This window comes from Meles meles, chromosome 21 (assembly GCF_922984935.1).
Source record: "Meles meles chromosome 21, mMelMel3.1 paternal haplotype, whole genome shotgun sequence".
Lineage (NCBI taxonomy): Eukaryota > Metazoa > Chordata > Mammalia > Carnivora > Mustelidae > Meles > Meles meles.
Window position 1 is genome coordinate 9,573,914 of NC_060086.1, and position 24,939 is coordinate 9,598,852.

General features: G+C 57.4%; 4 protein-coding genes across 9 annotated transcripts; 2 read left to right on the top strand and 2 right to left on the bottom strand.

Moving 5' to 3' along the window:
- The first annotated feature begins 20 nt into the window (after positions 1 to 20).
- Positions 21 to 13,513, top strand: TAF6 (TATA-box binding protein associated factor 6). 3 transcript variants are annotated; one of them, XM_045992425.1, is made up of 15 exons: positions 21 to 400; positions 8,413 to 8,628; positions 8,736 to 8,822; positions 8,970 to 9,123; positions 9,301 to 9,357; positions 9,459 to 9,578; positions 9,790 to 9,935; positions 10,016 to 10,093; positions 10,200 to 10,301; positions 10,435 to 10,617; positions 11,269 to 11,343; positions 11,476 to 11,601; positions 12,106 to 12,279; positions 12,518 to 12,715; positions 12,945 to 13,513. In XM_045992425.1, exons 1-15 carry the CDS (start codon positions 191 to 193, stop codon positions 13,323 to 13,325), a joined length of 2,307 nt encoding a protein of 768 aa, XP_045848381.1. In that variant the 5' UTR covers positions 21 to 190; the 3' UTR covers positions 13,326 to 13,513. The 3 variants fall into 3 exon arrangements, with proteins under 3 accessions (XP_045848381.1, XP_045848383.1, XP_045848384.1); XM_045992427.1 differs by lacking the exon at positions 21 to 400 and adding an exon at positions 4,826 to 5,062; XM_045992428.1 differs by lacking the exon at positions 21 to 400 and adding an exon at positions 5,030 to 5,167.
- CNPY4 (canopy FGF signaling regulator 4) lies at positions 895 to 4,740 on the bottom strand. Its single transcript, XM_045992437.1, has 6 exons — positions 4,510 to 4,740; positions 2,589 to 2,715; positions 2,394 to 2,490; positions 2,039 to 2,161; positions 1,425 to 1,542; positions 895 to 1,324 (listed from the first exon to the last, which is right to left on the bottom strand). Exons 1-6 carry the CDS (start codon positions 4,622 to 4,624, stop codon positions 1,164 to 1,166), a joined length of 741 nt encoding a protein of 246 aa, XP_045848393.1. The 5' UTR covers positions 4,625 to 4,740; the 3' UTR covers positions 895 to 1,163.
- Positions 13,437 to 17,434, bottom strand: AP4M1 (adaptor related protein complex 4 subunit mu 1). Its single transcript, XM_045992433.1, has 15 exons — positions 17,154 to 17,434; positions 16,964 to 17,052; positions 16,518 to 16,624; positions 16,338 to 16,434; positions 16,094 to 16,204; positions 15,935 to 16,015; positions 15,662 to 15,724; positions 15,479 to 15,545; positions 15,320 to 15,373; positions 15,077 to 15,183; positions 14,881 to 14,975; positions 14,564 to 14,608; positions 14,300 to 14,350; positions 14,057 to 14,168; positions 13,437 to 13,919 (listed from the first exon to the last, which is right to left on the bottom strand). The coding sequence occupies exons 1-15, from the start codon at positions 17,209 to 17,211 to the stop codon at positions 13,698 to 13,700; spliced, it is 1,359 nt and encodes a 452-aa protein (XP_045848389.1). The 5' UTR covers positions 17,212 to 17,434; the 3' UTR covers positions 13,437 to 13,697.
- A 97-nt stretch (positions 17,435 to 17,531) lies between these two features.
- On the top strand, positions 17,532 to 24,684 carry MCM7 (minichromosome maintenance complex component 7). 4 transcript variants are annotated; one of them, XM_045992431.1, is made up of 16 exons: positions 17,939 to 18,571; positions 18,666 to 18,762; positions 18,856 to 18,935; positions 19,222 to 19,386; positions 19,559 to 19,683; positions 19,758 to 19,938; positions 20,237 to 20,374; positions 20,654 to 20,803; positions 20,957 to 21,071; positions 21,158 to 21,289; positions 21,531 to 21,614; positions 21,819 to 22,212; positions 22,496 to 22,579; positions 23,135 to 23,303; positions 24,070 to 24,179; positions 24,316 to 24,684. In XM_045992431.1, the coding sequence occupies exons 4-16, from the start codon at positions 19,252 to 19,254 to the stop codon at positions 24,515 to 24,517; spliced, it is 2,019 nt and encodes a 672-aa protein (XP_045848387.1). In that variant the 5' UTR covers positions 17,939 to 18,571; positions 18,666 to 18,762; positions 18,856 to 18,935; positions 19,222 to 19,251; the 3' UTR covers positions 24,518 to 24,684. The 4 variants fall into 4 exon arrangements, with proteins under 4 accessions (XP_045848385.1, XP_045848387.1, XP_045848388.1 ...); XM_045992432.1 differs by having other exon boundaries at positions 18,666 to 18,737; XM_045992429.1 differs by lacking the exons at positions 17,939 to 18,571; positions 18,666 to 18,762 and adding an exon at positions 17,532 to 17,666.
- Positions 24,685 to 24,939: the final 255 nt, after the last annotated feature.

Below are 24,939 nucleotides of genomic sequence, written 5' to 3' on the forward strand. Positions count from 1 at the left end.
TTGTGGTAGGTCCTCACCCATCATCCCTCCAAGGATATCCTCTTTATTTCCCTCAGTCTAACCGAGGCGCTCCCCGCCTTGGACCTAGTCTCACCGCTTCTCCTAATCCTTGCCTCACTGCAAGGTTAGACCAGATCCTCGGAAAAGCGCGCGAAATTTTGTCCTCTGCGAGCTCCCGTAAACCCAGAGTATGGTGGCCGAGACGCACTGCCGGACGCTGATTCTTAATTCCGGTGCATTCCCCCGCACGCGCCCAGAGGGGTGGCACGGACCCGCGCCTAAATGGTTATCAGCCGGGGCACCCCTGCCAGCCTCCCTGGACTGCAAATTACAAACCACCATTTGCTCCCAACAGCGGGCGACCAACGGCCCCATTCTCTGGCGCTGCTATATCGGCCAGGTATGATGTGTGCAGGGAAGTTGTTTGAAACTAGGGGCCCAGGTGATATTTAAAAAATTTTTTACTAGCGATGTAGAAAATTTGGCACCTGTGAAATTACGTGGTGGGCCCTCGGTGAAATTAGTATGAAGTAGACCAAATATCTATCCCACCTAACTTATCAACATCACCCCATCTTCTTAATGTCCCCTTTTTGTTCAGTTTCTTGGGTTGTGGCCTTGACGCAGGCAGTGTGTATAGGTCGTGGAGAATGTCCAAGCTGGCTTCTTCCTTGTAAAGGTCTAAAAACGGACCCGGAGGGCAAAGTGCCTTTCCCCTGAGACCCATAGCTCCAATGGCTTCACTGACCTCTGGGTGGGGTGGGAAGTAGTAGAGATTTAAAGGGGAAAGCCTTTAGCATTGTACACACACACACACACACACAGGAAAGCCTTTAGCATTGTACACACACACACACACACACACACCCCACCCCACCCCCCCCCCCCCCGCCCGCCCGCCAGTTAAGGGGTTAGATGGCAGGCAGAGGACTCATCTGTCTGAGCAGGCCTTCCGCCTCCTGCTCCTGCTTTTGTCCCCATAGCCTTTGCTATGCTGCACCACCAGGATCCTACCTGAGACCAGACAGGAGAGAACAGCTACAAGCTCTGGGGTGGGATCACTCACACATACACACATGCCCTTATGTGGATCACGAAGAGCTCAGATTTCAGAGGGTTCTTCTCCATGACTCCTGCCCCTCCTGGGGGCTCAAAGGCAAGAGTCAAAGATCCTCTGGGTCATGCTTGGAGTGCCCTGGTGTGTTGATCCTCTCTTCCTCTTCTTCCTCTTCTTCCTCCTCTGGATCTTGTTCCTCCTCCCCTTCTGTCTTCTCTTGCCCATCTGTGATCTTTTCCTTTCCAGTCCAAGTTTCCTGTAGACACGCTAGGTTGGGTGTTAGAAAAACAATTTAGATATTGGTCTGGGGGGGGGGGGTAGGGGAGGTTGTGGCTTGGCGGCAAAGGGGCTAGCCCCACACACTTACCAGTTTCAGCAGGGGGGAGCACATGACCTTCACAGAGAAAATGCTGTAAGGGCTTTTCCTGATGATGGAAGTACCAGTCTCCCACGACATCTTCGAACTCCTCCAGCATTGTCTCACACTGGTCAAGTACAAGGGTCAGAAGGGAGTCTACGCTCCCGGGCTTTGGAAACCCTCCTTTCTGCGCTTCACTCCTGTCTGCCCACCCCACCCTGAAGAGCAGGAAGCTAAACTTGGCTTCCGAGGTGGTGATCCTCATTCATTCGACAAACGTTTACCTGCACCTCTTCTGCCAAGTAGGCTATCAAACTCTCTGTCTCAGCTCCTTGCCTATAAAATGGGACATGGTAACAGTACCGACCACATAAAGTTATTGTGAGGGTAAAAGGAGGCAGCAGCTGGAAAGTATGTGGGTCCAAATCTGGCACATAGTAGGCGCTCAATATGTGGTAGTAGATATTATCAGCCTCTATTATTATTCCTTGATGTGTTTCTGGGCCCACTTCAATCAATGACAGAGTCCTCATTCTGTCCCCTTCTCCCTGCTCAGAAGTGGACTTCCCCAAGGATCTAGGTTCCCTTCTCGTTGCCCTGGGCAGTGCAGTATCATGTCCTACCTGCTTCTTGAGGAACGTGACTTCCACGCTGGGCTCGTCCCACAGCTCCAGAGGGATCCCCAGGTCCACCTTCACCCCCTTCTGCACCAGACCTTTCAGCGTTGCCATGGTCTGACTCTGACCCTGAGAGATAGGAATGTGGGATCAGCCCAGCTCACTGCCCCACCTCCTTCCCCTCTCGGCCACAGCTGCATTTGTCAACTACCACAGACTGAGGGGTGAACTCCATGAGGTCGACATGAGGGAGTCTAACAATGGGGAGGGGACACTCTCCAGAGCTGGAGGGAGATGGGTCCCAGGGGATGCCCACTGTTGTTTCTGAAAAGTGGGACGGTGCCCTAGGGGAGAGTCTGACCTTGGCATATCTCAGTGAGCCCTTACGCTCGGCGTGAACACTGTAATCCAGGATCCGGTCGCACACATTCTCCAAGGCCTCTTCCAGCCTTGTCTCTCTGTGAGAAGAGGGGAAACAAAGATTTCTTAGATGCTGTAGGAGCTCCCGGGCGTCCCTCAGGCGTCAGAAGGTAGAGAAGCAACAAGAGTAACTCACGAAACACTGTAGGGGATGTGCCTCTTTCTCTTGCCAGTGTCTAGCACCTGCCCCAGCTCCAGCACCTCCCGAGATCGGCCAGTGCGACTCAGCTTTTCCTGCAGCTCCAGGCTCAGCAGTTTACACACTAGATGTCCACAAGGATGGGAAAGATAAACAGACACTCCCACAACTCATTCTGTAGGTGAGCAAAAGCCGCAGACTCGAGCCGGACTAGCTCGGTTAGAATCCTGACTCAGCCACTTAATAGCCATGTGGCAATTCTGCTGTGCCTTGATTTCTGCATCCCTACAACGGAGATAACAATAGCGCAGAACCTCCTTCGTAGGAGTATGGCGAGGATTAAATGCATCAAGCTCTGTAAAGCCCCTAGAATAATGCCTGGCATAGAGTGGGCACGGTATAAATGTTTGCTTTTATTCTGCAGTTATCTTTTGAGCTCCTGTACGCATGAGAGCAGTAAGGCCCACCGTCCCTATCCACGGGACATTGCTGATGTAGTTGGGTAAAAATGATAACAGTGTGGTGTGATGGGCCCCACACTGGAGGTTAACAAGAGATTCCGTCTCTTTAGGAAACACAGAATGCACTCAGTGGTCCTTTACTGACTTGGTGCTAGCTTGTGATTTCCTTAAGGATAAGCATTGCGTCTGGTGCCATCCCGTCCGCCAGCAGCTAGCACCTGACCTGGCATGAGGTGGGTCGCAAGAAAGGGAGTGGCCTACACAGAAGTACCAAGCAAGCTAAACACAGGGCAGGTAATAAAAGTGCCTAAGATGTTCCAGATGCTAGGACCTTGGAGACACAGGTACTCTCCTTCCCTCCAAGGGCTTACTACATAGTGGGAGGTGACAGAAAAGAAGGCTTCCAAAGAAACTGACATCTAAATTCGGTCTTTAAGCATCAAATATAGAAGGGAGAGGGTTATTTCAGGCAAAGGGAAAAAGTGTGCTGAGCCACAGAGCGCAAGGGGATAAGGCCGGCTCAGCGACAGCTGTGAAGTTCCATGTGGCTGAATCATGGGCACTTTGAGGACTCGAGTGGAGGTACAGAAATATAAGAGCGGTGGGGGCCATAGAGCAAACAGACTTCTACAGTGTGCCGGAAACGGGTGTATTCTGATTACAGCAGGAGGCCTGCAGAGGTGTTACAGCAAGGAGGAGAGGCGAGGTAGGCTCAGGTCATGCGGAACACCAGTACTGAAATGCAGGGTGGGGTGGGGTGAGGGGAAAAAGAATCCAGGGAAGAAATTAAAGTGAGGAAGGCAACAAACCAGGGAACTCCGTGGCACAGCTCTGAAGTGTTTCCCCTTCCCCCCACGCAGTCACCACTGTCGTGCAGCCACATAAGACGCTGCTCACAGTAAAATCCACAAGTACACACCCTCCGCAAAACCTCACAGGTACGGGGAACCTCCTCCACTTCTGAGGCCTCCTCTTAATGAGCTTCAGGGCCTCATTTACATAACACCCAAACCCTCCCCACAGCGTGGGGCCTGTAATTTGAGAGCTTCTCTGCAGGGGTGGAGCACAGGATGTCCACAGGTATGAGCCTCACACCCAGCTGCTGCAGGCTTTCCAGGCTTAGGTTTAGTGTCATGGGGAAAAACACTTTAGATGCTCAGTAGAGTGAGTGATCCCGGGCCTATAGTCTCTGAACTACAATTCCCAAAGATCAGTGGGGCTACGCAAGCAAGAAAAAGCGGACTTCCTCTGGATGCCCTATGGGAATTGTAGTGCCACGGCTGTGGGGTAGCTCTATGCGTTCCCTCCCTTGACCCCCTTCGAATTCAGCCAGGCTCCACCAGAATCTCCCTCAGGTCTTCAAGGAGATCGAGTGGCCCGCCAATCACGGTCCATTTGGTCCTGTCCGGACTGAGATGGGCAGAGGGATGCGAATAGGGGCCACTCCCTTTAGATACCTTCACATTTGCTGGGCAAGCGTTCTGTGTCATCGTCTTCCTCCTTCGGCGTCGCAACCCAAGCGCCATACACAGCCAAAATGAAAAGCAACATCCCCAACCGAACAGGTCCCATGACAAAGTACTGTCCACAACCAACAACTCTCGCCTTCAAACCAACTTCGGGAAGGCAGCGGGCCCTTTAAATTCCGAGGGGGTCGGTGGGAATTTCCATCCAGCCTGGCGTGGGAGGCGCATGCGCAGTTCCGGGCCGGAAGGGGGTGGGGCCTCGTTGCCCTCCTGGCTATCCCGCCTAGGTTTTGTGGCTTTTTCTAGGGTCCTGGCCGCCGGGTAGTAAAAGTATAAACTGAAGTAACTGTAGCAGGAGGGTGTGCTCCTCGCACGTAGACGAAAAAACCCGTTTTTAATTCCACTTCAGGCCGTGAGCCTAGGAGACTCGTTCCGGCTCGAGGAAGGGGCAGTGACTGCCTCTCCGTCTCTGCCAGGACCTGCTCCCGGGAGGGGGCGGGGCCAACATGGCGCCGAGCGCCGGGTGAGCGGCGCTTTGGCGGCGGTGAGAGACTTTTCTGCGTGGGGCGTTCGGCTGGCGGGGGCGGGTCTGAGTGCCACCCGGGACTAGACCCTTTGAGGGGTCTATGTGGGAGCCTGGAGGAGGACGGTGGGTTGTGTGTCCGCGCGCGTGCGGACTCTCTGTGTGCGTGTGTGTTTGCACTGGAGGATGTTGGGGGGATGAGGTGGGCTCTCAGCGCCTTCTTCCGCGCTCGGGGAAGCTTCGACTCGCTTCCTTGCTGGGGAAGCCACTACCCACATCCAGTTCAAGTTAACCCTCTTCTGTGAAGCTTTCCTGCCGACTCCACTGACCCGAGGGGCTCCTGAGGTCGTAGCGTGTTTTGTGAGCTGTTACTGGCAGAGGGTACGGAGGGTATCGAAGGCTTAGTAAGGGTTCGCCAGTGACCTCTGGGATACGACAGTCTCTGGTATACCCGGCGCCAGGCACAGAGTATGCGTGGAATAAATGTGTTCCCTGAACATAAGACAACAGTGAAGGAGGAGACCAAATTCTCTTTCGCCCCCCGTGCTCACCCCTCCAGCACGCCCCCAGCAACACCCCGCAGTCAGCCCTAAACACTTTTGACAGTCGTCTTCCTAGTGCCAACTTCAAGCGAGCCACTTTCCTTCTGGCCACAAAGCAGGTTCCAAGCTGGGACCTGTATCTTGTTCATCTTGACAGTCCTGGTACCGTGTATTTATTGAACACTTACATCTCTAAGCCTTATAATTCACTGATTTATTCAACAAATGATTTACTGAGGGCCGATGCTCAGGTACCAGTGTGGGATCTTGTAATTCAATAGTGAGCGTAATAGATTTTTGTCCGCACAATATGGGGGGTGGAAAGGGAAGGTGTGGTGGTGATAAACAATTAGAAATGATACAGTATCTATTAGTAGATGTTAAATACCTTGAAAGGGGAAAACCAGAGTGGGACTGGAGTGTGGTGCTGAACAGGGTGATGGGAGTAGGCAGCCAAGCTGGCGTCTGGGGAAGAGCATTCGGGGCAGAAGGAAAAGGGCAAAGGTCATAAAGCAACCGCTTACCTGGGAGGTTTGAATAGTAGGAGGACACTGGGCTGGAACAAGATGAGGAAGACCTTGTCAGGAGACCCGTTGAAGTTAGCCAGGCGAGAGATGATGGTGACTTGGCCATGCAGTGGGAGTGGAGAATCAGGTTGGGTCACCGCGCCCATTTGGTGTGAGGGCTCATGTAAAGAGTGAGTGCTTGGATAGATGGCATTGCCATGAAGATGAAGAAAAACGAAGCAGATGGGGAGGGAGGTTTAGTTGTCGAAGTTGTCGAAGTTGTCGAAGGTAGAAGAGATTTTAAGTCGAGAGTTTGGTACACACATTTGATGTTAGGAAAGAACATTCTTGGCTGAGGATATAAACTTGGCCGCTGTCAGCCTGTTGTCAGTATTGAAAATTGAGAGTAGTTGACATCACCAAGGGAGCATGTGTAACGACAGAAAAACACCAAAGACTGAGCCCAGGATGCTCCAGCATTAGGCAGATGAGAAGAGGAAAAACTGGTCAAGGAAACCAAGAGGGGATGGCCAGTGGGATAGGAGGAGAGCCAGAAGGCAATGGAGTAAGGAATTTTCAGGAGGGAGTAGTCAGCTGTGGTGTGTGCTGTTGGCAGGTCAGTGTGATGAGGAGGGAGAGTGGACCTTGGATTCAACAATGTGGAGTCATCAGTGACCTTGATGAGTGGTTTCGGGGACCTGGTGGTGTCCAAAACCTGCTTGGAGTAGGTGCAAGAGAAGAGAGGAGAGGAATTAGAAAGTTAAGATAACTCTCGGCAGGGTTTTTCGTTGCAAAGAGGAGCTGAAAACCGGGGCATATGTTGGAAAGTGGAATGAAGAAAATATTGTTTTATAATTATAATTGTGAAATACACAAAAACTCACCATTCTAAACCAATTCAAGTATACAGTGTAGTGGGATTAAGTATGTTCCCATCATTATACAACTGTCACACCATCCGTCCTTCCAGAATTCTTCATGTTGTAAAGCTGAAACTCAGTTGCCATCAAACACTAACTCCCCATTCTTCCCTGCGCCACCCGCGGCAACCCAATTCCACTTGCAGAGTCTGTGAATTTGACTCCTCTAAGAACCTCATGTAAGTGGAATCGAATATCATTTGTCCTTTTGTGACTGCCTGATTTCACTCACCAGCGTGTCCTCAGGGTTCATCCATGGTATGGCACAGGTCCGAATCTCCTTCCTTTTTAAGGCTGAAAACTTCCATTGCACGGATAGACCACCATTTTGTTTTCTTAAGATGGGAGGAATAACCGCATTTTGTAGGTTGGCAGGAATGACTGCCCTTGGTGGTGATGCCGGGAGGAAGCAGTGTTGGGAGTTGGTGAGGGGCCCAAGCAGCTTCTCTTAACAGGTTAGGGACGCCTGGGTGGTTAAGCGTCCAACTTTTTTTTTTTTTAAGATTTTTTATTTATTTAAGAGAGTGCATAAGCAGAGGGAGAAGCAGACTCCCTACTAAGCAGGGATCCCAGATGTGAGGCTCGATCCCAGGACCTGGGATCATGACCTGAGCCGAAGGCAGACGCTTAGCGACTGAGCCACCCAGGTACTCCAAGCATCCAGCTCTTGATGTCAGCCCAGGTCTTGATCTCAGGGTTGTGAGTTCAAGCCCCGGAATGGGCTCTATGCTAGGTGTGGAGCCTACTTAAATATTTAAGGTAGCAGGTGGGGACGCAGAGGATGTGGACGCCAGCGCTGTTAGGTCAGTAGATGTCGTGGGAATCTGTGGAGGTCTCTTCTGATGGCCTGAAGGAGGTGTCACATAGGACAGAGGGAGACTGAGTGCACAGAGGTGTAGCAGATGAAGAGTGATTGGCAGCAGGAGGGGGTTCGTTTGAGGTTCACGGCCATGAGTTTAAAGTAGGAACTGGTCGGGATGGTTGTGTGTGTGCTCGTCACGCTCAGTTGTATGGGTGTATAGGCTCAGAGCGGGAGCATCGTATCGAACTGTTACTGCGTGTGTGTCAAGCGCGAATAATGGTGCAGGAAGGGGCAGGAGAGGCGCAGGCGTACACAAAACTGCCTCAGGAAACAAGGCCCGTTCCGCATTCCAGATATGAGGAAGAAATCCAGAGCTGGGAGAATGTCAGTAATTTGCCCAAACAACCCAGCTAGGGAATCGAGGGCCAGGATTTCCACCGAGGCCACGTCTGTTCACCGTGCCTCACTTGCCCAGCACTGGGTACAGGATCGGAGCTCAGTACACTGTGTGCCACTGCGGATTGCTACCTGCTTCTGTTACCCTTGGTGCTGACTTACTGTTTTTTTTTAATCTCTTCTGCCCGACCCATCCACCTGCCAGGGTCTCCATCTCTCCACCCTGGGGTGTCACTCTTTGGGAGAGGGAAGGCGGGGCTCCAGAATGGCCGAGGAGAAGAAGCTGAAACTCAGCAACACGGTGCTGCCCTCGGAGTCGATGAAAGTGGTGGCCGAGTCCATGGGGATCGCCCAGATTCAGGAGGAGACCTGCCAGCTGCTGACCGATGAGGTCAGCTACCGCATCAAGGAGATTGCCCAGGTAACCTGACCTGTCCGCCCAGCTGTGCATCGTGTCAAGGCCGCGCTGCCCAGGACCCTTCTTCTTCAAGCTGTCAGGCTGATGTCTGTCTGGCTCCCACCCCCCAGGATGCCTTGAAGTTCATGCACATGGGGAAGCGGCAGAAACTCACCACCAGTGACATTGACTACGCACTGAAGCTAAAGAATGTCGAGGTGATCGGGACACTGTAGGGTTGAGGCGGGTGCGGGGGCCGGGGGCGGCGGCAGGGTGGTGAGACCCGTTCTCCCAGGTGCTGCTTTTGCCTTCAGCCATGCCTCCTCAGGCTCCCTTCTTATCCCGGTGTCTCTCTCCTCCTGTAGCCACTCTATGGCTTCCACGCTCAGGAGTTCATTCCTTTCCGTTTCGCCTCTGGCGGGGGTCGGGAGCTTTACTTCTATGAGGAGAAGGAGGTTGATCTGAGCGACATCATCAATACCCCTCTGCCCCGGGTGCCCCTGGACGTCTGCCTCAAAGGTCAGGGGCGGGGAGAGCAAGGTGGTGGGGAGGAGGGAAAGGGGGTAGGGGTGGCAAGTGGAGAAGCCCACTGCGTGAGATGGCTGGTGACTTGCAGGAAGTGGGAGCAGCACAGGGGGGCTCCTTAGTGTCCACGTCCAGCCCGTGGTTCAACTTGACACCTTCTTTTCCTCGCAGCTCATTGGCTGAGCATCGAAGGCTGCCAGCCGGCCATCCCAGAAAATCCGCCCCCAGGTAACCTTGTCCAGAGCCCACCCCCTCCGTCTCACCTCCCCTTTCCTTCCTTTCCAACCCCTGCCACTCTCGTCACCCTGCTGTGACTGCTTTGCCACCAGCTCCCAAAGAACAGCAGAAGGCTGAGGCCACGGAACCCCTGAAGTCAGCAAAGCCAGGCCAGGAGGAAGATGGACCCTTGAAAGGCAAAGGTCAAGGGGCTGCTCCAGCTGACGGCAAAGGTCAGTACTGCTAGGCCAGGCCTCCCCCGGCTCCCGCCCCAGAGCCAGATGGTGAGCTGTGAGCAGCTCAGGGCTGGGCAGGGATGAGACCTGTGCGGAGAGCCCTGAAGGGAGCCGGGCCCGGGTCTCACTGGGTGGGGAGCACAGGTTTGTCTTGTCCAAGGACTCTCCTGGAGCTTTTGTCTTCAAACCTTCTTCCCGATTCACCCAGGGAAAGAGAAGAAGGCGCCACCCCTACTGGAGGGCGCCCCTTTGCGGCTGAAGCCACGCAGTATCCACGAGCTGTCTGTGGAGCAGCAGCTGTACTACAAGGAGATCACCGAGGCCTGCGTGGGCTCCTGTGAGGCCAAGAGAGCGGTGAGGCCCCACTGCCCCCGCTTCCTCCCCAAAGCCCACGGGTCCCTGCCTGCCCCCCCACTCACACCCTCCCCCCACAGGAGGCTCTGCAGAGCATTGCGACGGACCCGGGGCTCTATCAGATGCTGCCACGATTCAGCACCTTCATCTCGGAGGGGGTGAGCACAGGCAGACGGCCGGGACGGAGGAGCAGGTTCCGGGCGGTGAGGCGGCGCTGGGGGAGCTCACCCGAGGGCCTCGCTGTCCCGGCACGTCTCCCCACAGGTCCGTGTGAACGTGGTGCAGAACAACCTGGCCCTGCTCATCTACCTGATGCGCATGGTGAAGGCGCTGATGGACAACCCCACGCTGTACCTAGAGAAATACGTGAGCCGCCCTGCCCGCCCCCCGCCCCACCAGGGTCGGGACACTTCGCTGCCGTCAGCGAGAAGCCATTTGTCTGAATCCGCCAGCGAGAAGCCGTTTGCCTGAATCCGCCAGCTCTCGCCTCCTTCCTTAGGTGCACGAGTTGATTCCGGCTGTGATGACCTGCATTGTGAGCAGACAGCTGTGCCTGCGGCCAGATGTGGACAATCACTGGGCCCTCCGGGACTTTGCTGCCCGCCTCGTGGCCCAGATCTGCAAGCATTTCAGCACAACCACTAACAACATCCAGTCCCGGATTACCAAGACCTTCACCAAGGTGAGCAAGAAAGAGGAGCGTGGGGGCGCCGGGGCAGCTCAGCGGGCTGGGCGCCGGGCTCTTGATTTCAGCTCAGGTTGTGATCTCGGGTCGTGGAATTGAGCTCTGGTGGCCCACGCTCAGCAGGGAGTCTGTCTGAGAGTCTCTCTCCATCTGCCTCTGCCCACCACCTCCCCCTCAGATAAGTAAATAAATCTTAAAGAATGAGAAGTGTAAACAGTTTCGCCTCTCCAACCCAGGGTGGTGACCAGGACAAAGGTCTTCAGCCAAGCCGGAGGCCGGTCAGTGTGAAGCGAGGAAAGGACACTGAAAACATAGGGCAGAGGGGCAGGGCCTCGAACTCGGGCCCTCTCTGTAATGCCTTAATGATCCACAATAAAAGTGTGGTCATGAGACTCAGTCCTTAATAGTTAGTCTCTCAGCCCCCCCCCTTTTTTTAAGATTATTTATTTATTTGACACAGAGATCACAAGTAGGCAGAGAGAGAGGAAGGGAAGCAGGCTCCCCACTGAGCAGAGAGCCCAATGCGGGGCTCGATCCCAGGACTCTGGGATCATGACCTGAGCCGAAGGCAGAGGCTTTAACCCACTGAGCCACCCAGGCGCCTCCTCTCAGGCCCCTTGACCCGGGTTTCTCTTCCTTCCCCAACAGAGCTGGGTGGATGAGAAGACTCCATGGACCACACGTTACGGCTCCATCGCGGGCCTGGCAGAGCTGGGACACGACGTGAGGCCCCGGGGGCAGGGGGAGCATGGGGGAGAGGAGCTATCCTGGGTCCTAGTGGGCAAGAGCCCTACCCAGGAGACCCCCTGGTGACCCCCTGGTGACCCAAGGTTCCTGGCTTCATCTTTCCAACAGGTGATTAAGACTCTGATTCTGCCACGGCTGCAGCAGGAGGGGGAGCGGATCCGCAGCGTCCTGGACGGCCCCGTGCTGAGCAACATTGACCGCATCGGGGCTGACCATGTGCAGAGCCTCCTCCTGGTGACCAGAGCCCCCATCCCTACCCTCCCCGCCTCCTTCGCACTTCTCTCCCCCCCACCTCACTATCTTCAGCCGGGGTTGGCTTTTATTCCCTCGTCCCATCCTTGCCTCATATATTCAGAGCCCAGTACTGTTGTGCAGATGGAGACCAAAGCGCCGAGAGGTTAAGTAAGAAATGAGATCATAACTCTCAGCCCAGGGTGTCCCCTAGTCGGGACTGCCCGAGGCTTCTGTGTCACTGCGCTCCGTTCCATGCAAGGCCTCACCCTGTGGACCTGCCACCGCTTAGAAATCGCCAGTGTATTCAGCAAGCCGCCCAGTCACACCAGTGGGTGCTTGTTCTCTTCTGAAGAAAAGCCAGTGGTCCTCACCCACACGGCGACCCCAGCAGTCCGGCCCGCACCAGGAGCATGCTGAAACATCAGGCTCTCCTCCTCACCCCTTCCCTGTCCCACCTCCCGAGGGGCCCGCCTTCTACCTACTGGCTTTTTGCTTTCTCGGCAGAAACACTGTGCCCCTGTGCTGGCAAAGCTGCGCCTGCCACCTGACAATCAGGACGCTTATCGGGCAGAATTTGGGTCCCTCGGACCCCTCCTCTGCTCCCATGTTGTCAAGGCCCGGGCCCAGGCCGCCCTGCAGGCTCAGCAGGTCAACAGGACCACTCTGACCATCACTCAGGTCTGTGATGGCGGCGGTGGGGGGCGGGGTTTGGTGAAGAAACACGTGGAGGGCGGCACTCACACAGACTCGAGCTTGCTTTTGGAAAACACAGGGCCTCTGAGAGCAGTGTTGGGGGGACTCTGGGCCCCCTTCATGGATGATTCCCCTACCCCAGGGAGACCCGCCGAGGAGCAGCAACAGGGGCTCTTCCTTTTCTTAGACGTTGACGTTTTCTTCCCGCCTCTTCTTCCTGCAGCCCCGGCCCACGCTGACCCTCTCACAGGCCCCTCAGCCGGGCCCTCGCACCCCTGGCTTGCTGAAGGTTCCAGGCTCCATCGCACTGCCGGTGCAGACGTTGGTGTCCGCGCGAGCTGCTGCCCCGCCTCAGCCGTCCCCTCCTCCGACCAAGTTTATTGTAATGTCGTCGTCCTCCAGCGCCTCCTCCACCCAGCAGGTATGGGAGCCATGTGGGACCCCCTTGGTCGGGAGCATGAGCAGGGTTCCCTCCAAGTACCCTGGGGGCCCCAGAGTAGAGCCCAGTTCCCTCTGGGCCCAAAGATGAGAGCAGGAAGGGGCATTTTGAGGAGGCCCACGAGGCCATGGCCGCTCGCCCTGAGCAGTGCGCTCGGGCGGGCAGCAGCCTCCAGGCTCCCCCAGGCAGCGCCTTGCCTTCCCTCCCCCAGGTCCTGTCCCTCAGCACTTCAGCCCCCGGCTCAGGCTCCACCACGACCTCTCCCGTCACCACCACAGTCCCCAGCGTGCAGCCCATCGTCAAGCTGGTCTCCACTGCCGCCACCGCGCCCCCCAGCACTGCCCCGTCGGGTCCGGGCAGCGTCCAGAAGTACATCGTGGTGTCTCTCCCCCCTGCAGGGGAGGGCAAAGGAGGCCCCACCTCCCACCCTTCTCCAGCTCCTCCCCCATCCTCAGCCCCCTCCCCGCTTGGGGGCAGTGCCCTGTGTGGGGGGAAACAGGAAGCTGGGGATAGCCCCCCTCCGGCTCCAGGGACTCCGAAAGCTAATGGCTCCCAGCCCCCTGGGTCTGGCTCCCCTCAGCCTGCGCCTTAATGCTGTTGCACATAGGCCAACTTTCTCCTGTCCTCAGCTCTGTCTCTCTCTCTCTCATACACACTCGCGTGCGCGCGGGATCAAACGAAGTAATAGTTTGCTTCCTCTGTGTCAGGTTTTTGTTTGTTTTTTTTTTAGCTATTGTACAGCCAGTTCCTCAGAATAAAAGTCTGATTTGGAAGTTCTGATCCACCTCGGCCCTTCCTGTGTCAGGTACCCGGGGAAGGTGGAGCCTGCCGGCCCGGCCTCGTCTCCTGGCTTCTCAGAGCCAGCCCGATCCACAGCCACGGGCCCCAAGGTGGCAAAGACAGGGTCGTCCTCTCCAGCTCCACAGACGACCCCCTTTGCGGCCTGTGTCCTGGTCCGGGAGCCTCAGATCCGGATGACATAAGCATCACTGTGGCTCAGGTGTCGCACCCACTTGTGGGGACTGGCGTTGCCGCAGGGTCTGAACGCCAGCCTGAGGAAGCGAACCTGGAGGCCGGAGCACGTGTGCCGGGGAAGTTCAAACGAGAGGCTGGCAGGGCCCAGACCCAGAGGGGCCGAGGTGGAGGGTCCTTGACCGGGAGGCCCGGGGAGGCCTGGAACATCCATCTGTAAGGGACAGAGGCCGGGGAGGGGTACTGAGGCCCAGAGAGGATGGAGAGCAGGGAGGCCCACCACGTGAGGAGGGACAGGTTGGGGCTGAACGCGCAGGCGGAGGAGAGGATCTGAGAGTCGGCAGCTTGTACCTGGAAAAGGCCTGACAGCTGGGAGCCGCCCTGAACCCGAGGCAGGTCCCAGCGAAGGGCGCCCTCCCCCAGCTCTGCCTTCTGCTCGGGGCCGCTCAGCTCCTGAGACAGGCTGGAATTGGAAGAAACACTGGGCTCAGTCCCTGCCTTCCTGGGGCAGGCCAGTTCCACCCTTCCCGGGGCCACCCTATCGTCCAGGGAAGCAGGTGCAACTGCCCAAGCCCCCGTGGCTCACCCACTAACCTGACCACCCCTCGTGGCAGGGGAAGGTGCAGCCTGACATTGAGAGCTTGGCTGCAAAGGAAAAAGGAACAGAGTCAGCCCCGTTGTTCATGAACGTCACAACTAGGGATCAGCACCGGTGCTACCCCGTCCCCTTCCCGAGCCCTCCTGCCTCTAATGGAACCGGATTCTGAAGCCGGTGGAGGCATCTGAAGGCGGGAGCAGTAGGGATGTGGGCCCCGTGTCCTTCCCCGCAGAAGAAGCCTGGCCAACCCCCGCCTGTACCTTTTTGGGGGCAGGTCGCATCGTAACTTCAGGTAAACCTGGAGCCTGGGTGGAAGGGCACGGTGGTGTTACTGGCAGCTCACGTGCTCCCTCTCCGCCCCCCCTCGCACCCCCACAACCCGGGGGCCTCCATGCATGGCTGCTGGTGGGTCGTGCCCCAAGCAACGGGTCCACTAAGGGCTGAATCCACATTGTGGGGAGGGTGTCTTTTTTCTGACTTGTATCCTGTTACCAGCACTCCTCCATAATGAGTTTTGGGAACATCTTTGTATTGGCTTAGACTTCAGAGAAGTTCCAGAACAGGGAAATGGTCTCACCTGCCCGAGCCTCGGTCCCACTGCACAGAGGGAAAAAGCCGGAAGGGGAGCGGGGAGGGGAGGTCGTCTGAGAGTTGGTACCGCATCACGGTCAGCTGGGACCAGACAAGAACAGAAATCAGTTTGGTCTCCTCACCCCTGAACTGCCTCCCTTCCCCATAGTGGATGGAACACGCTAGGCCAGCCCGATCCTCACCTCACCCTGAGGGGGCTGTAGGCGCAGAATTCGATGAGACTCAAACTCTTCCAGAAGCACTGAGCTGTGAAACGAGACCTCATCCACCCGGATCCCCGGTCCGTAACCTGGGAGGAGAGAGAGTCTCTTGGAAGCCACATGTGGGAGAGGAGAGCAGCCGGGGAGAGCTGGGCGAGAACCTGTCTTTGTCCCACGCCACTGCTGGCTGGTGATGCAGGAGCGAGAGGCCTACTTTCTGCTCACCTCTCAGTTCTGACTTCCCCACACAGAATTCTTCTGTCAGACCGATGCGCATTTCTGTCAGAGAAAAGAATGTCAGAAAAGGCTGTCAGCTACCACCGTACACGGCACCAAGGAGCCTGTCCCAGACCCCACCCTGGGCCAAGCCTGCACGCTTCTCACCAGAGCCACTGGGAAGAAAGCTCTTGAGCCGGATCTCTCCCTGCACGTCTACCTTCAGCAGCGAGCCCTAGGAATGGCAGAGAGCTCAATGCCCAGAGGCGACACCCCCCCCCCCCCCCCGGCGCCCCATACATTTCCCAAATGTCTCTGTCCTCAGCTTCAGGGTTGGAGATCCAAACTTACATTAGAGGCTATGAGCACGGACAACCTCTCGACCACATCCAAAAACACTTCGTTCTTTTGGCTCTGAGGAAGAGAGATTTGGACGCTTGGAGGCTGAACGGCCTGTGTCCTCAAGTGGACAGGCAGAAAGGACAGGGCAGTAGAGGCTAGAACCCTGGGGTCGGGACACGGGGGTAAGGGAAGAGATAATCCACATCTACCAACGTAAGGATCTCCATCTCTGGCGCCACAGGAACAAATCAGAGGGTCTGAACCCATCACGCCCGTCCTCACCTGGTCAGAGCGGCTGGCCAGGACGGGGCGGCTGGCTGCACTGCTGGGGGCCACTTTGCTCTGCTGCGTCTCGGCCCCGAACTGGAAAGCACCCCAAGCAACAATCTTCAGGTTTGACGCCACCCACCAACCCTCCTCCCCCTCCTCCCCTTGACTAACCAAGCCAACACTGCTGAGATCAAAAAGGCTGAAGGGCTTGCTGACCACAGCCTCTGTCTGGATGAAGTTTCGCAGCATCTCCATGGACGTGGTCTGTACGTAGCCATAGTCCTGCGGGCAGAGGAAGGACAGCCATTGGGTGATCAGCGGAGGAAAGGGGTGAAAATGAATGCACTCAGCCTCCCCATCACAGCACACGTCTGCAGGGCATGGGGTGCCGTGGGGGAGACCCCCTGGCGCTCACCAGCACTTCATCCAGGAGTTCGTAGACAAGAGCCACGTTGCGGGAGATGGTCCCCTCATTCAAGGAGCCACAGTAATCGCCCAGGAGAGTGGCCAACCTGAGAAAACAGGACGGATGGAGTGTGCATATCCTCCTGCGCTCGCATCCCCGCACCCAGGTGCCCAGCCCCGCCCTCCTCACCGGGAGAGCAGCTCTAGGAGGCTGAAGGGAGAAATGTTTTCTGAAGTCGTGGCCACCAAATAGAGGCCGCTGTGTCTGATGTGAATGAAATGACGGTCATCGTGATGCTGAGGCAGAGGCGGGGAAGAGAGGGTTAGGGAGAGAACGGTGCGAAGGGCCCGCGAGACTTCCTAGCGGTGGGCCCTGGGGTGAGCCAGGGACACCCCTACCCCCGCCCCGGGCCCAGCTGCTTAATGTGTCAGCGGAGGGAGTCCCCAGCACCTACTCCGGAGTGGCGGAGCTGCGCGCGGTATAGCGTTAGCGCTCGAGAAACTGTCGCTCGGATTATTTGGCAGGATGTACCCCCCACCAAGCACAAGCCCTCAGGGAAACAGCCCCGGGAGGAAGGAGGCTCCCCCCCACTCCCAGTCCGCCGGGAGCCTACCCCACGCCGCGCCACTGGTTACCATGACAACCGGGGACTCATCTCCGGACAGTCCCGTCAGCTTCCGGTAGAAGAGCTCGGCCACATCCCGACCGCCACTGTCCCCGCGGACTGACCGGATGGAAGGACAGCTAAGGAGTCAGCGACACAGGCTGGTTCTGGGGCGCTACTTCCACCCAGGCCCCTCCTCCCGCCCCGCAGGTCAAGGATACGATCCTTGTAGATGAGCGGGTCCCCTTTGGAGGACAGAATGAAGAACTGGGAGATCATGGCGGTTCCGGAGAGTAGGCAAGGAGACAGCGAAAGCTAGGCCTGCCCCGCCCTACGGCCCCGGAACAAAAGGACGCGAGGAGGCTGGCCCTTTAAGAGCGATCTCTCCTCGGCCGGTGCCAGCTCGGACCGCGGGAAACCCGGCGCCCGCCCCGCCCCGCCCCGCCTTTTCCTCCCGGTGCCGGCGATGCTGCCCAGTCACTCAGTCCACGCTCGCCCGGTAATTGGCCGAGGCTGGGGCCTGCGGACGAGTGGGAGGGGCGAAGAGCCTTCTCTCTGATAGGCCTGCTCGCAGCGGCGCCGGTCACGTGGGGCGCGACGTTTCGCGCCAATTTCGGTTGGTCGTGGGTAGCCCGCCGCGCGGACGTTTTCTGCCGTCCCGGGAGTGAGAACCTTGAACTCGCCAACTGCTGCCGCACGGGCAATGGCAGTTAAGGACTACGTGCTCGAGAAAGGTGAGGGTGTGCAAACTTGGGAGGAGCGTCCTGCGAGAGAAGCCTTCCGGCCAACACCAGTTGTTGTGAGCCGGCGTCCTGGGGGTCTGGGGTTGGCGCGCGAGGCCAGAGGCAGGGTCGGGAGGCGGCGGGGCCGAGGCAGACGGTGACTGGGAGGCGCGCGGGCCATCGAGGTCGGAGAAGAGCCGGTCATCTTGTTTGGGGAAGGAGTTGGGGTTTGCGGGGTGTTGGGGGTCTGATAGCCGGGCTGGGGGCTCCAAAGGAGAGGGTCGCGCCCGGAGAAACCAAGAGCTCAGGAGACCCTGTCCAAGGGCCCTGCGTCTCCAGGGACGGGCACCCCGGGTTCGCTTCCCTCCGCGCCCTTAAGCATTCGGAGCACCCGCGTCCTTCGGAGACGCGCGGGAGTCCCGCGGGCGGGCGGGCCCGGGCCGCTGCGCGTCGGGATTGGCCACTTTAGGCCAACCTCCAAGCGGAAGTGAAGGCGGGCGGAAGTTGCGCGACGTCGCTGGAGGGAGTGTCGTGTGTAAACAGTGTCCTTCCGCGCGGAGGCCGTAGAGAGAGCTGCTCGGGGCGGGGGCGTGCCTGGAACTGGGGGGCTTCGCGGGAGTCCAGGGGAGGAGGTGGTGCGGCGGCACGGCGTGGCCTTTGACGAGCCGGCCAATCGCTGGACGGGCTCCCGCCCTGGGCGGAGGAATCCCGGGCTGTGAGGCGGCTGCATCTGGGCCCATGTGCTTCTTTGTTTACTAAGAGCGGAAGCAGTGGCGGGAGAGGGGGTGGGGTGGAGCCCGGGCCTAGTGGAGAGGGTGAGGAGCCCGAAAGAAAAGGGGGACTCTTAGGCGTGTTAGAAAAGCTGAGAACCTTGAGCTCGGAGTGTGTGGCGAGGCGTGGGAGCCCTTTGGGAAAGGGTACTGAGAATTTTAACTAAGAGCTTGGAATTCCCTGGGGGCGGGGGTGAGTTGTTGGGTAATGCTCTAACTGCCACGGCCCCTTCTTCCGTAGGTAAGAACGGACTTGTTAGAAGGAGTTCTGCCCGACTTGGGGAGAATTACAAAGGCTTTCTTCGATGTTCATGTAAACTGATTACTTCATACATTTTGTGAGCAAAGCGAGTTTTTTAGGTTTGCATCAAGGGGTTTTTTGGCATAGTATCTGAGAGACTGATTCTTGTGATTTTACATTTTTCTTCCAGAAAAGGTTAAGAAATTCCTACAGGAGTTTTATCAGGATGATGAATTTGGCAAGAAACAGTTCAAATATGGGAACCAGTTGGTAAGTTTAAGATAAAGTGGAGGGAACGGGTTTTGTTTAAGGAGTTGTAAGAGGTGTTCCGGCTAATTTCCTTAAGTATGTGTTGTAAGTGATCGCTGCAGTGTTCTACTTAATACTTAGTAAGTGGGTGTAGTTGTACATGTTTAAAGATCAGAGTGTATTTTACGAGTTAGGATGTCTTTGGGGGGCTGAGAAGGGAGTATTGCTTGGTCTTTCCCCGCTATGGCAGGTGGACACTGCCAGGCCCGGTAAAGCATGGCTCTGTTGCTGTATCTTCTTGCCACAGGTTCGACTGGCTCATCGGGAGCAAGTGGCAATGTACGTAGACCTAGACGATGTAGCTGAGGACGACCCTGAGTTGGTGGACTCGATCTGTGAGAACGCCAGGCGCTATGTAAGGCTCTTCGCCGACGCCGTGCAGGAGCTGCTTCCTCAGTACAAGGAGAGGGAGGTGAGTGGTTGCACAAAACCGCAGGGCGAGCAACAGGTTGCTTTCGGGACACTTCTCGGATACTGGTGATTTTCTGAGCCGGCAGAAAGAGAGCAATCAATACTGCCTCTTGACCTTTATGGTTTTTGCGTACCTCATCCAGCTTCTCGGGGGTTTTTTTGTCTTTTTTTAGGTGGTAAACAAAGATGTTCTGGACGTTTACATCGAGCACCGGCTGATGATGGAGCAGCGGAGCCATGACCCTGGGGCAGCCCGAAGCCCGCAAAACCAGTACCCCCCTGAGCTCATGCGCAGATTGTGAGTGGTCTCCGTGGGGGAGGCTGTGGGAATTTGTTCTCCAGGACGTTAATGTGACCGTTTTCTACACTTAGCGAGCTGTACTTTCAAGGCCCAAGCAGTAACAAGCCTCGTGTGATCCGGGAAGTGCGGGCTGACTCTGTGGGGAAATTGGTCACTGTGCGTGGAATTGTCACTCGTGTCTCTGAAGTCAAACCCAGAATGGTGGTGGCCACTTACACTTGTGACCAGTGTGGGGCGGAGACCTACCAGCCGGTATGTACAGAGCTAGGGATAGGAACATGTTTAATTGTTGGTGGTTTTGCCCAGAATTAGTTTGTGTGCTGATTTATTTGTTGTTTATCGTATTGTAAAACGTGATTGTGTTCACCTGCTGGTCTTTTTCTGCTCTGTAGTGGTCGTTTCGTCTGTTGTGTTTTCTTCGTTCCGATCATCATTTCACTCAGGACAGGTCAAGACATCCTTCACCATTTGTGCTGTGTGCTGGGAGGAGGAAGTGATCACTCAGGTGACTGACTGCGTTTCCTTCTGCATTTCCTTTCTCACATCCCAGATCCAGTCCCCTACTTTCATGCCTCTGATCATGTGCCCGAGCCAAGAGTGCCAGACCGACCGCTCAGGAGGGCGGCTGTATCTGCAGACACGTGGCTCCAAACTCGTCAGATTCCAAGAGATGAAGATGCAGGAACATGTGAGTTTGGGGTATGGGGCCCGGGGAGGGGGAGTTGAGGTGTCCACTCAGGTTCCGCAGCCACTCGCAGAGCGGAAGGAGGAAGAAACAAAGAGGCTGAGGCAGAGGGGTGACCTAGAGCAGGAGGGAGATTTGGCAAAGATGATCTCGGGGTCCCTTCTCTTGGCTTCTCTGAGGCTGAGACGGAGAGTCTGAGAAGTGGGATGCGTCGGCCCAGAAGATGAGGCCTCATTGGCTTCATGTACCTTCCTCTTCGCCCGCGGGCTTTCTCCCCTATAGAGTGACCAAGTGCCTGTGGGAAACATCCCTCGGAGCATCACTGTGCTGGTAGAAGGCGAGAACACGAGGCTCGCCCAGCCCGGGGACCACGTCAGTGTCACTGGCATCTTCCTGCCGATCCTGCGCACTGGGTTCCGACAGGTCGTACAGGTAGGAAAGGGGCTTGAAAGGAGGAAAGATGTGCTTTTCTCTGCCTCTGCTTTTGCCACCACCCCCCCCACCGCCAGAGAACCGTCAGTGGCAAAGTAGCACAAAGGCCAGTGAAAAGGCCTTCATCCGTGTCCTGACGTTTTCCTGCCCAAGGGTCTCCTCTCTGAAACCTACCTGGAGGCCCATCGGGTCGTGAAGATGAACAAGAGCGACGACGACGAGGCTGTGGCTGGAGAGCTAAGCGCGGAGGAGCTGAGGCACATTGCAGGTGAGGGGCCTGGGGGAGCCTGGGAATGGGGTTTTCTTTCTGGTTCCCCCCAATCCCCCCAGCAAGTACTCTGAACTTTCCCGCAGAGGAGGATTTCTACGAGAAGCTGGCGGCCTCCATCGCCCCAGAGATCTATGGGCACGAAGATGTGAAAAAGGCTCTGCTGCTTCTGCTGGTGGGAGGGGTCGACCAGTCGCCTCGGGGCATGAAGATCAGGGGTGAGACGGGGGAGGGGAAAGGGGGACAGGGCGGCGGGGAGGGAGCCAGAACGTCAAGGGCTGGTGTTCTGTGACAAGTCAAGTCTGGGACCTCTGTCACGGGGTAAGAGAGCACGCGGGCTCCGTGGGCACGGGGGGATGAGAAGTAGTGCCGGGCTGTCGGGGAGGATCTCAGGAGTGTGTGTTGTCGGGCAGCACGCGTGGAGAGAAGGGGTCAGCTGGAGTTCAACCCTTCTTCCAGGCAACATCAACATCTGCTTGATGGGGGATCCTGGTGTGGCCAAGTCTCAGCTCCTGTCTTACATTGATCGCCTGGCACCCCGCAGTGAGTAACAACCCTGGGAGGGGTGAATGTACCAGACAGCGGGGCCCCGCACTTCTTTTCAGGGGCCTCGGGAAGGCCTGGACCTGGCGGGCGGGGAGAGCGGTTTCACTGCGGGCCGCACCTCCGACTTGTTCTTGCTTCTTCCCTTGTTCTTTTTCTCTTCAACGTGTTTGCTTTTTTTCTGTTTCTGATGCTGCCGTTTAGGCCAGTACACCACGGGCCGGGGCTCCTCGGGAGTTGGGCTCACAGCAGCTGTACTCAGAGACTCGGTGACCGGAGAGCTGACCTTGGAGGGCGGGGCCCTCGTGCTGGCCGACCAGGGCGTGTGCTGCATCGATGAGTTTGACAAGATGGCTGAGGCCGACCGCACGGCCATCCACGAGGTCATGGAGCAGCAGACCATCTCCATTGCCAAGGCCGGCATTCTCACCACGCTCAACGCCCGCTGTTCCATCCTGGCTGCCGCCAACCCTGCCTACGGGCGCTACAACCCTCGCCGCAGCCTGGAGCAGAACATACAGCTTCCTGCTGCGCTGCTCTCGCGATTTGACCTCCTCTGGCTGATCCAGGACCGGCCTGACCGGGACAATGACTTACGGTAAGTGGAGCTCAGCGCTCTAGGACACACCACCCCAGTGCTCCATAGGGAGGGAGAAGGTGTCGGAAACGTCTCCAGTTCCCTGCTTACGGGAGCTCTGGAGCCTTTCCCTCTTACGTGGGGGCTAGTCCTCAGTTCTTCAGGGAGATGGGGAGTCAGGACTAAAACCCTGGTGAAGATTCCACACTGTGAAAGCTGGCGAGCTGAGGCGTGGGTAGAGGGACGGGGGCATAGGGTGTGTGGCCCCAAGGAGAACGTGTCTGCTTGCCTCCGCTCTCCCCAGGTTGGCCCAGCACATCACCTACGTGCACCAGCACAGCCGCCAGCCCCCAGCCCAGTTTGAACCCTTGGACATGAAGCTGATGAGGTAGGACAGCTGGGGCAAGGCCGGCGTGGCCCGTCACCCCACATGGCAGCAGCTTGGGCCGTGTGTGCGTCTCCTGGAATGGGGTGTTTCTCACTACCACCCCGTGCTCCTCTGGGGCTGAGAGCAGGGAGTCTGTGCCCACCCCCACCCCGCTGGTGGCCTCACAAGACCCAGCATCAGATCCTCTAGCCAGCTGCCTGTCTGAGGGTGGAGGCAGGTCCAGATTTCAGGAGTGGCTGGACGCTGCTCCCTGTAGTTGATGGGTTTGCTCCGAGGGGCCCCAGGAGCCCCCCGTTTTCCTTTTCTTGTCCCTGTTCTCTTCTGTTGCAGTAAACAGAGTACGGTCAGGCCCCCGTTCTAGGTTCAGGGGAGGGGACTTGACTATTTTTTATGACAGGTAGATTTTTCTTGTAAGATCCTTTTTCTGAAAACTTCAAAATCGGAAGGTGCCATTGGGAGAACTCCAGTGATGCTCAAGCGAATTTGTTTTTCCTACTTGGGGGAGCAGGTGTTGCCTTCAGTGGACTCTTGCTTTCCCACAAACCTCTTCCGCAGACGTTACATCGCCATGTGCCGGGAGAAGCAGCCCACGGTGCCGGAGTCTCTGGCCGACTACATCACGGCCGCGTACGTGGAGATGAGGCGGGAGGCCTGGGCCAGCAAGGACGCCACCTACACTTCTGCCCGGACCCTGCTGGCCATCCTGCGGCTGTCCACGGCTCTGGTGAGCGCCCGGGCCCGCTCCGCCGGCGGGGGGGCCGTTCCAACGTTCCCCGGGCAGCCCCCAGCCCTCTCAGCACCCCAGCCCCACTGTGCCCGCGGCCGCCCCCCTCCCGCTCAGGCCCTGCCGGTGCTAAAGTGCCAACAGTGCAGATAGCGGTCCCGCGGGCTACCGCACTGTGGGCGCTTGCTGCGCCGGCAGGGCACGCACGGCGTCCCTGGAGGGAGAGGCCTGCCCCCGCTGCTCCAGCCTCACGGCGGGGGGAGGGGGTCGCCTGCGCTCCCCGTGTCCTCCGTCCTTGCTAGAAACCTGCAGTTCTGTCCGCACACCTTGGACCTTAGTCCCGGGGGCTCCAAAGTGCTGTTCGTGCAGGTAGTGTGATTACCTGACCTACTGCTGAGCTAGCACTTCCCGAGCCCCAGGGACGCGACCTCTCTGCCAGCCGCCTTCCTGGCCGAGCTCCCCCTGCTCTGTCTGTCGTGGTGGGGAGCCCAGGGGTGCTCCGGAGGGTCTGCTCTCCCTCACAGGACAGCGGAAGCCCGGGACTGGCCAGCGTTGCAAGGCGGAGACTTGGGCAATTGCTGGACGCTGCCCGCGCATTGCACTTGTCTCGGTCTGACAGTGCCGGCCCCGCACTGCGGCTGCTGGGCGGGGGGCTCTCCTCTCGTCTTCGGGGCTGCCCTTCTTGAAGCTGGAGCAGGGTGGGGGGGTCCCCTGAGGTGGTTCCCTCCCCTCCTCCCGTGCCCATCTCTCCCTCCCTTCCCCGCAGGCGCGGCTGCGGATGGTGGACACGGTGGAGAAGGAAGATGTGAACGAAGCCATCAGGCTCATGGAGATGTCCAAGGACTCCCTGCTGGGCGACAAGGGGCAGACGGCGAGGTGAGCCCCATGTCTCACCTGCCCCGGCTACTTAGCCTTACGGCTCCCGCATCCTCACGTGTGTGGTGTGGTGTGGCCTTGGCGCTAACGCGGCCAACGGCCCTCTGACCTCACACCGCCCTGCTGTTCCCTGCAGGACCCAGAGGCCCGCAGACGTGATATTTGCCACTGTCCGGGAGCTGGTCTCTGACGGTCGGAGCGTGCGCTTTGCAGAGGCGGAGCAGCGCTGCATCTCCCGGGGCTTCACCCCTGCCCAGTTCCAGGCGGCGCTCGATGAGTACGAGGAGTTAAACGTCTGGCAGGTTAATACCGCCCGGACACGGATCACTTTTGTCTGAGTCCATCCTGCTGGTGAGACTCTGTGTTCCATGTGGTGACCCCACTCCCTCAAAAGAGCTTGTGGTGCCTTTGAGGGGGAAAGAGGACCCCCTCGTTTCTCCTGAGCCACACTTGTTGTTTTCTTTTTGCTAATAAAGTATTTGTAGGTTGCTTTATTCTATTCAAACAGGGTTTTAAGAATTTTCTAGAGTCTTGCCTTGTTCCCTTCGTGCTTCTTACCCGGTTCACTCCATAAACTGACCGAGTAAGGCGCCCGCTCTACCTGCCAGGCACGTTACTCCTTGCTGCGTCCCCAGCCTGTAAGTCCCGCTGTGCGGAGATGACGTGAAAGATCGGTCTCCAGTCCCCCTCCCGGCTCTGGAGAGACTGTGCCAGTATGAACTGCAAGGCTTCCCAGCAACTCCTCCCCTTGTCTACTTCC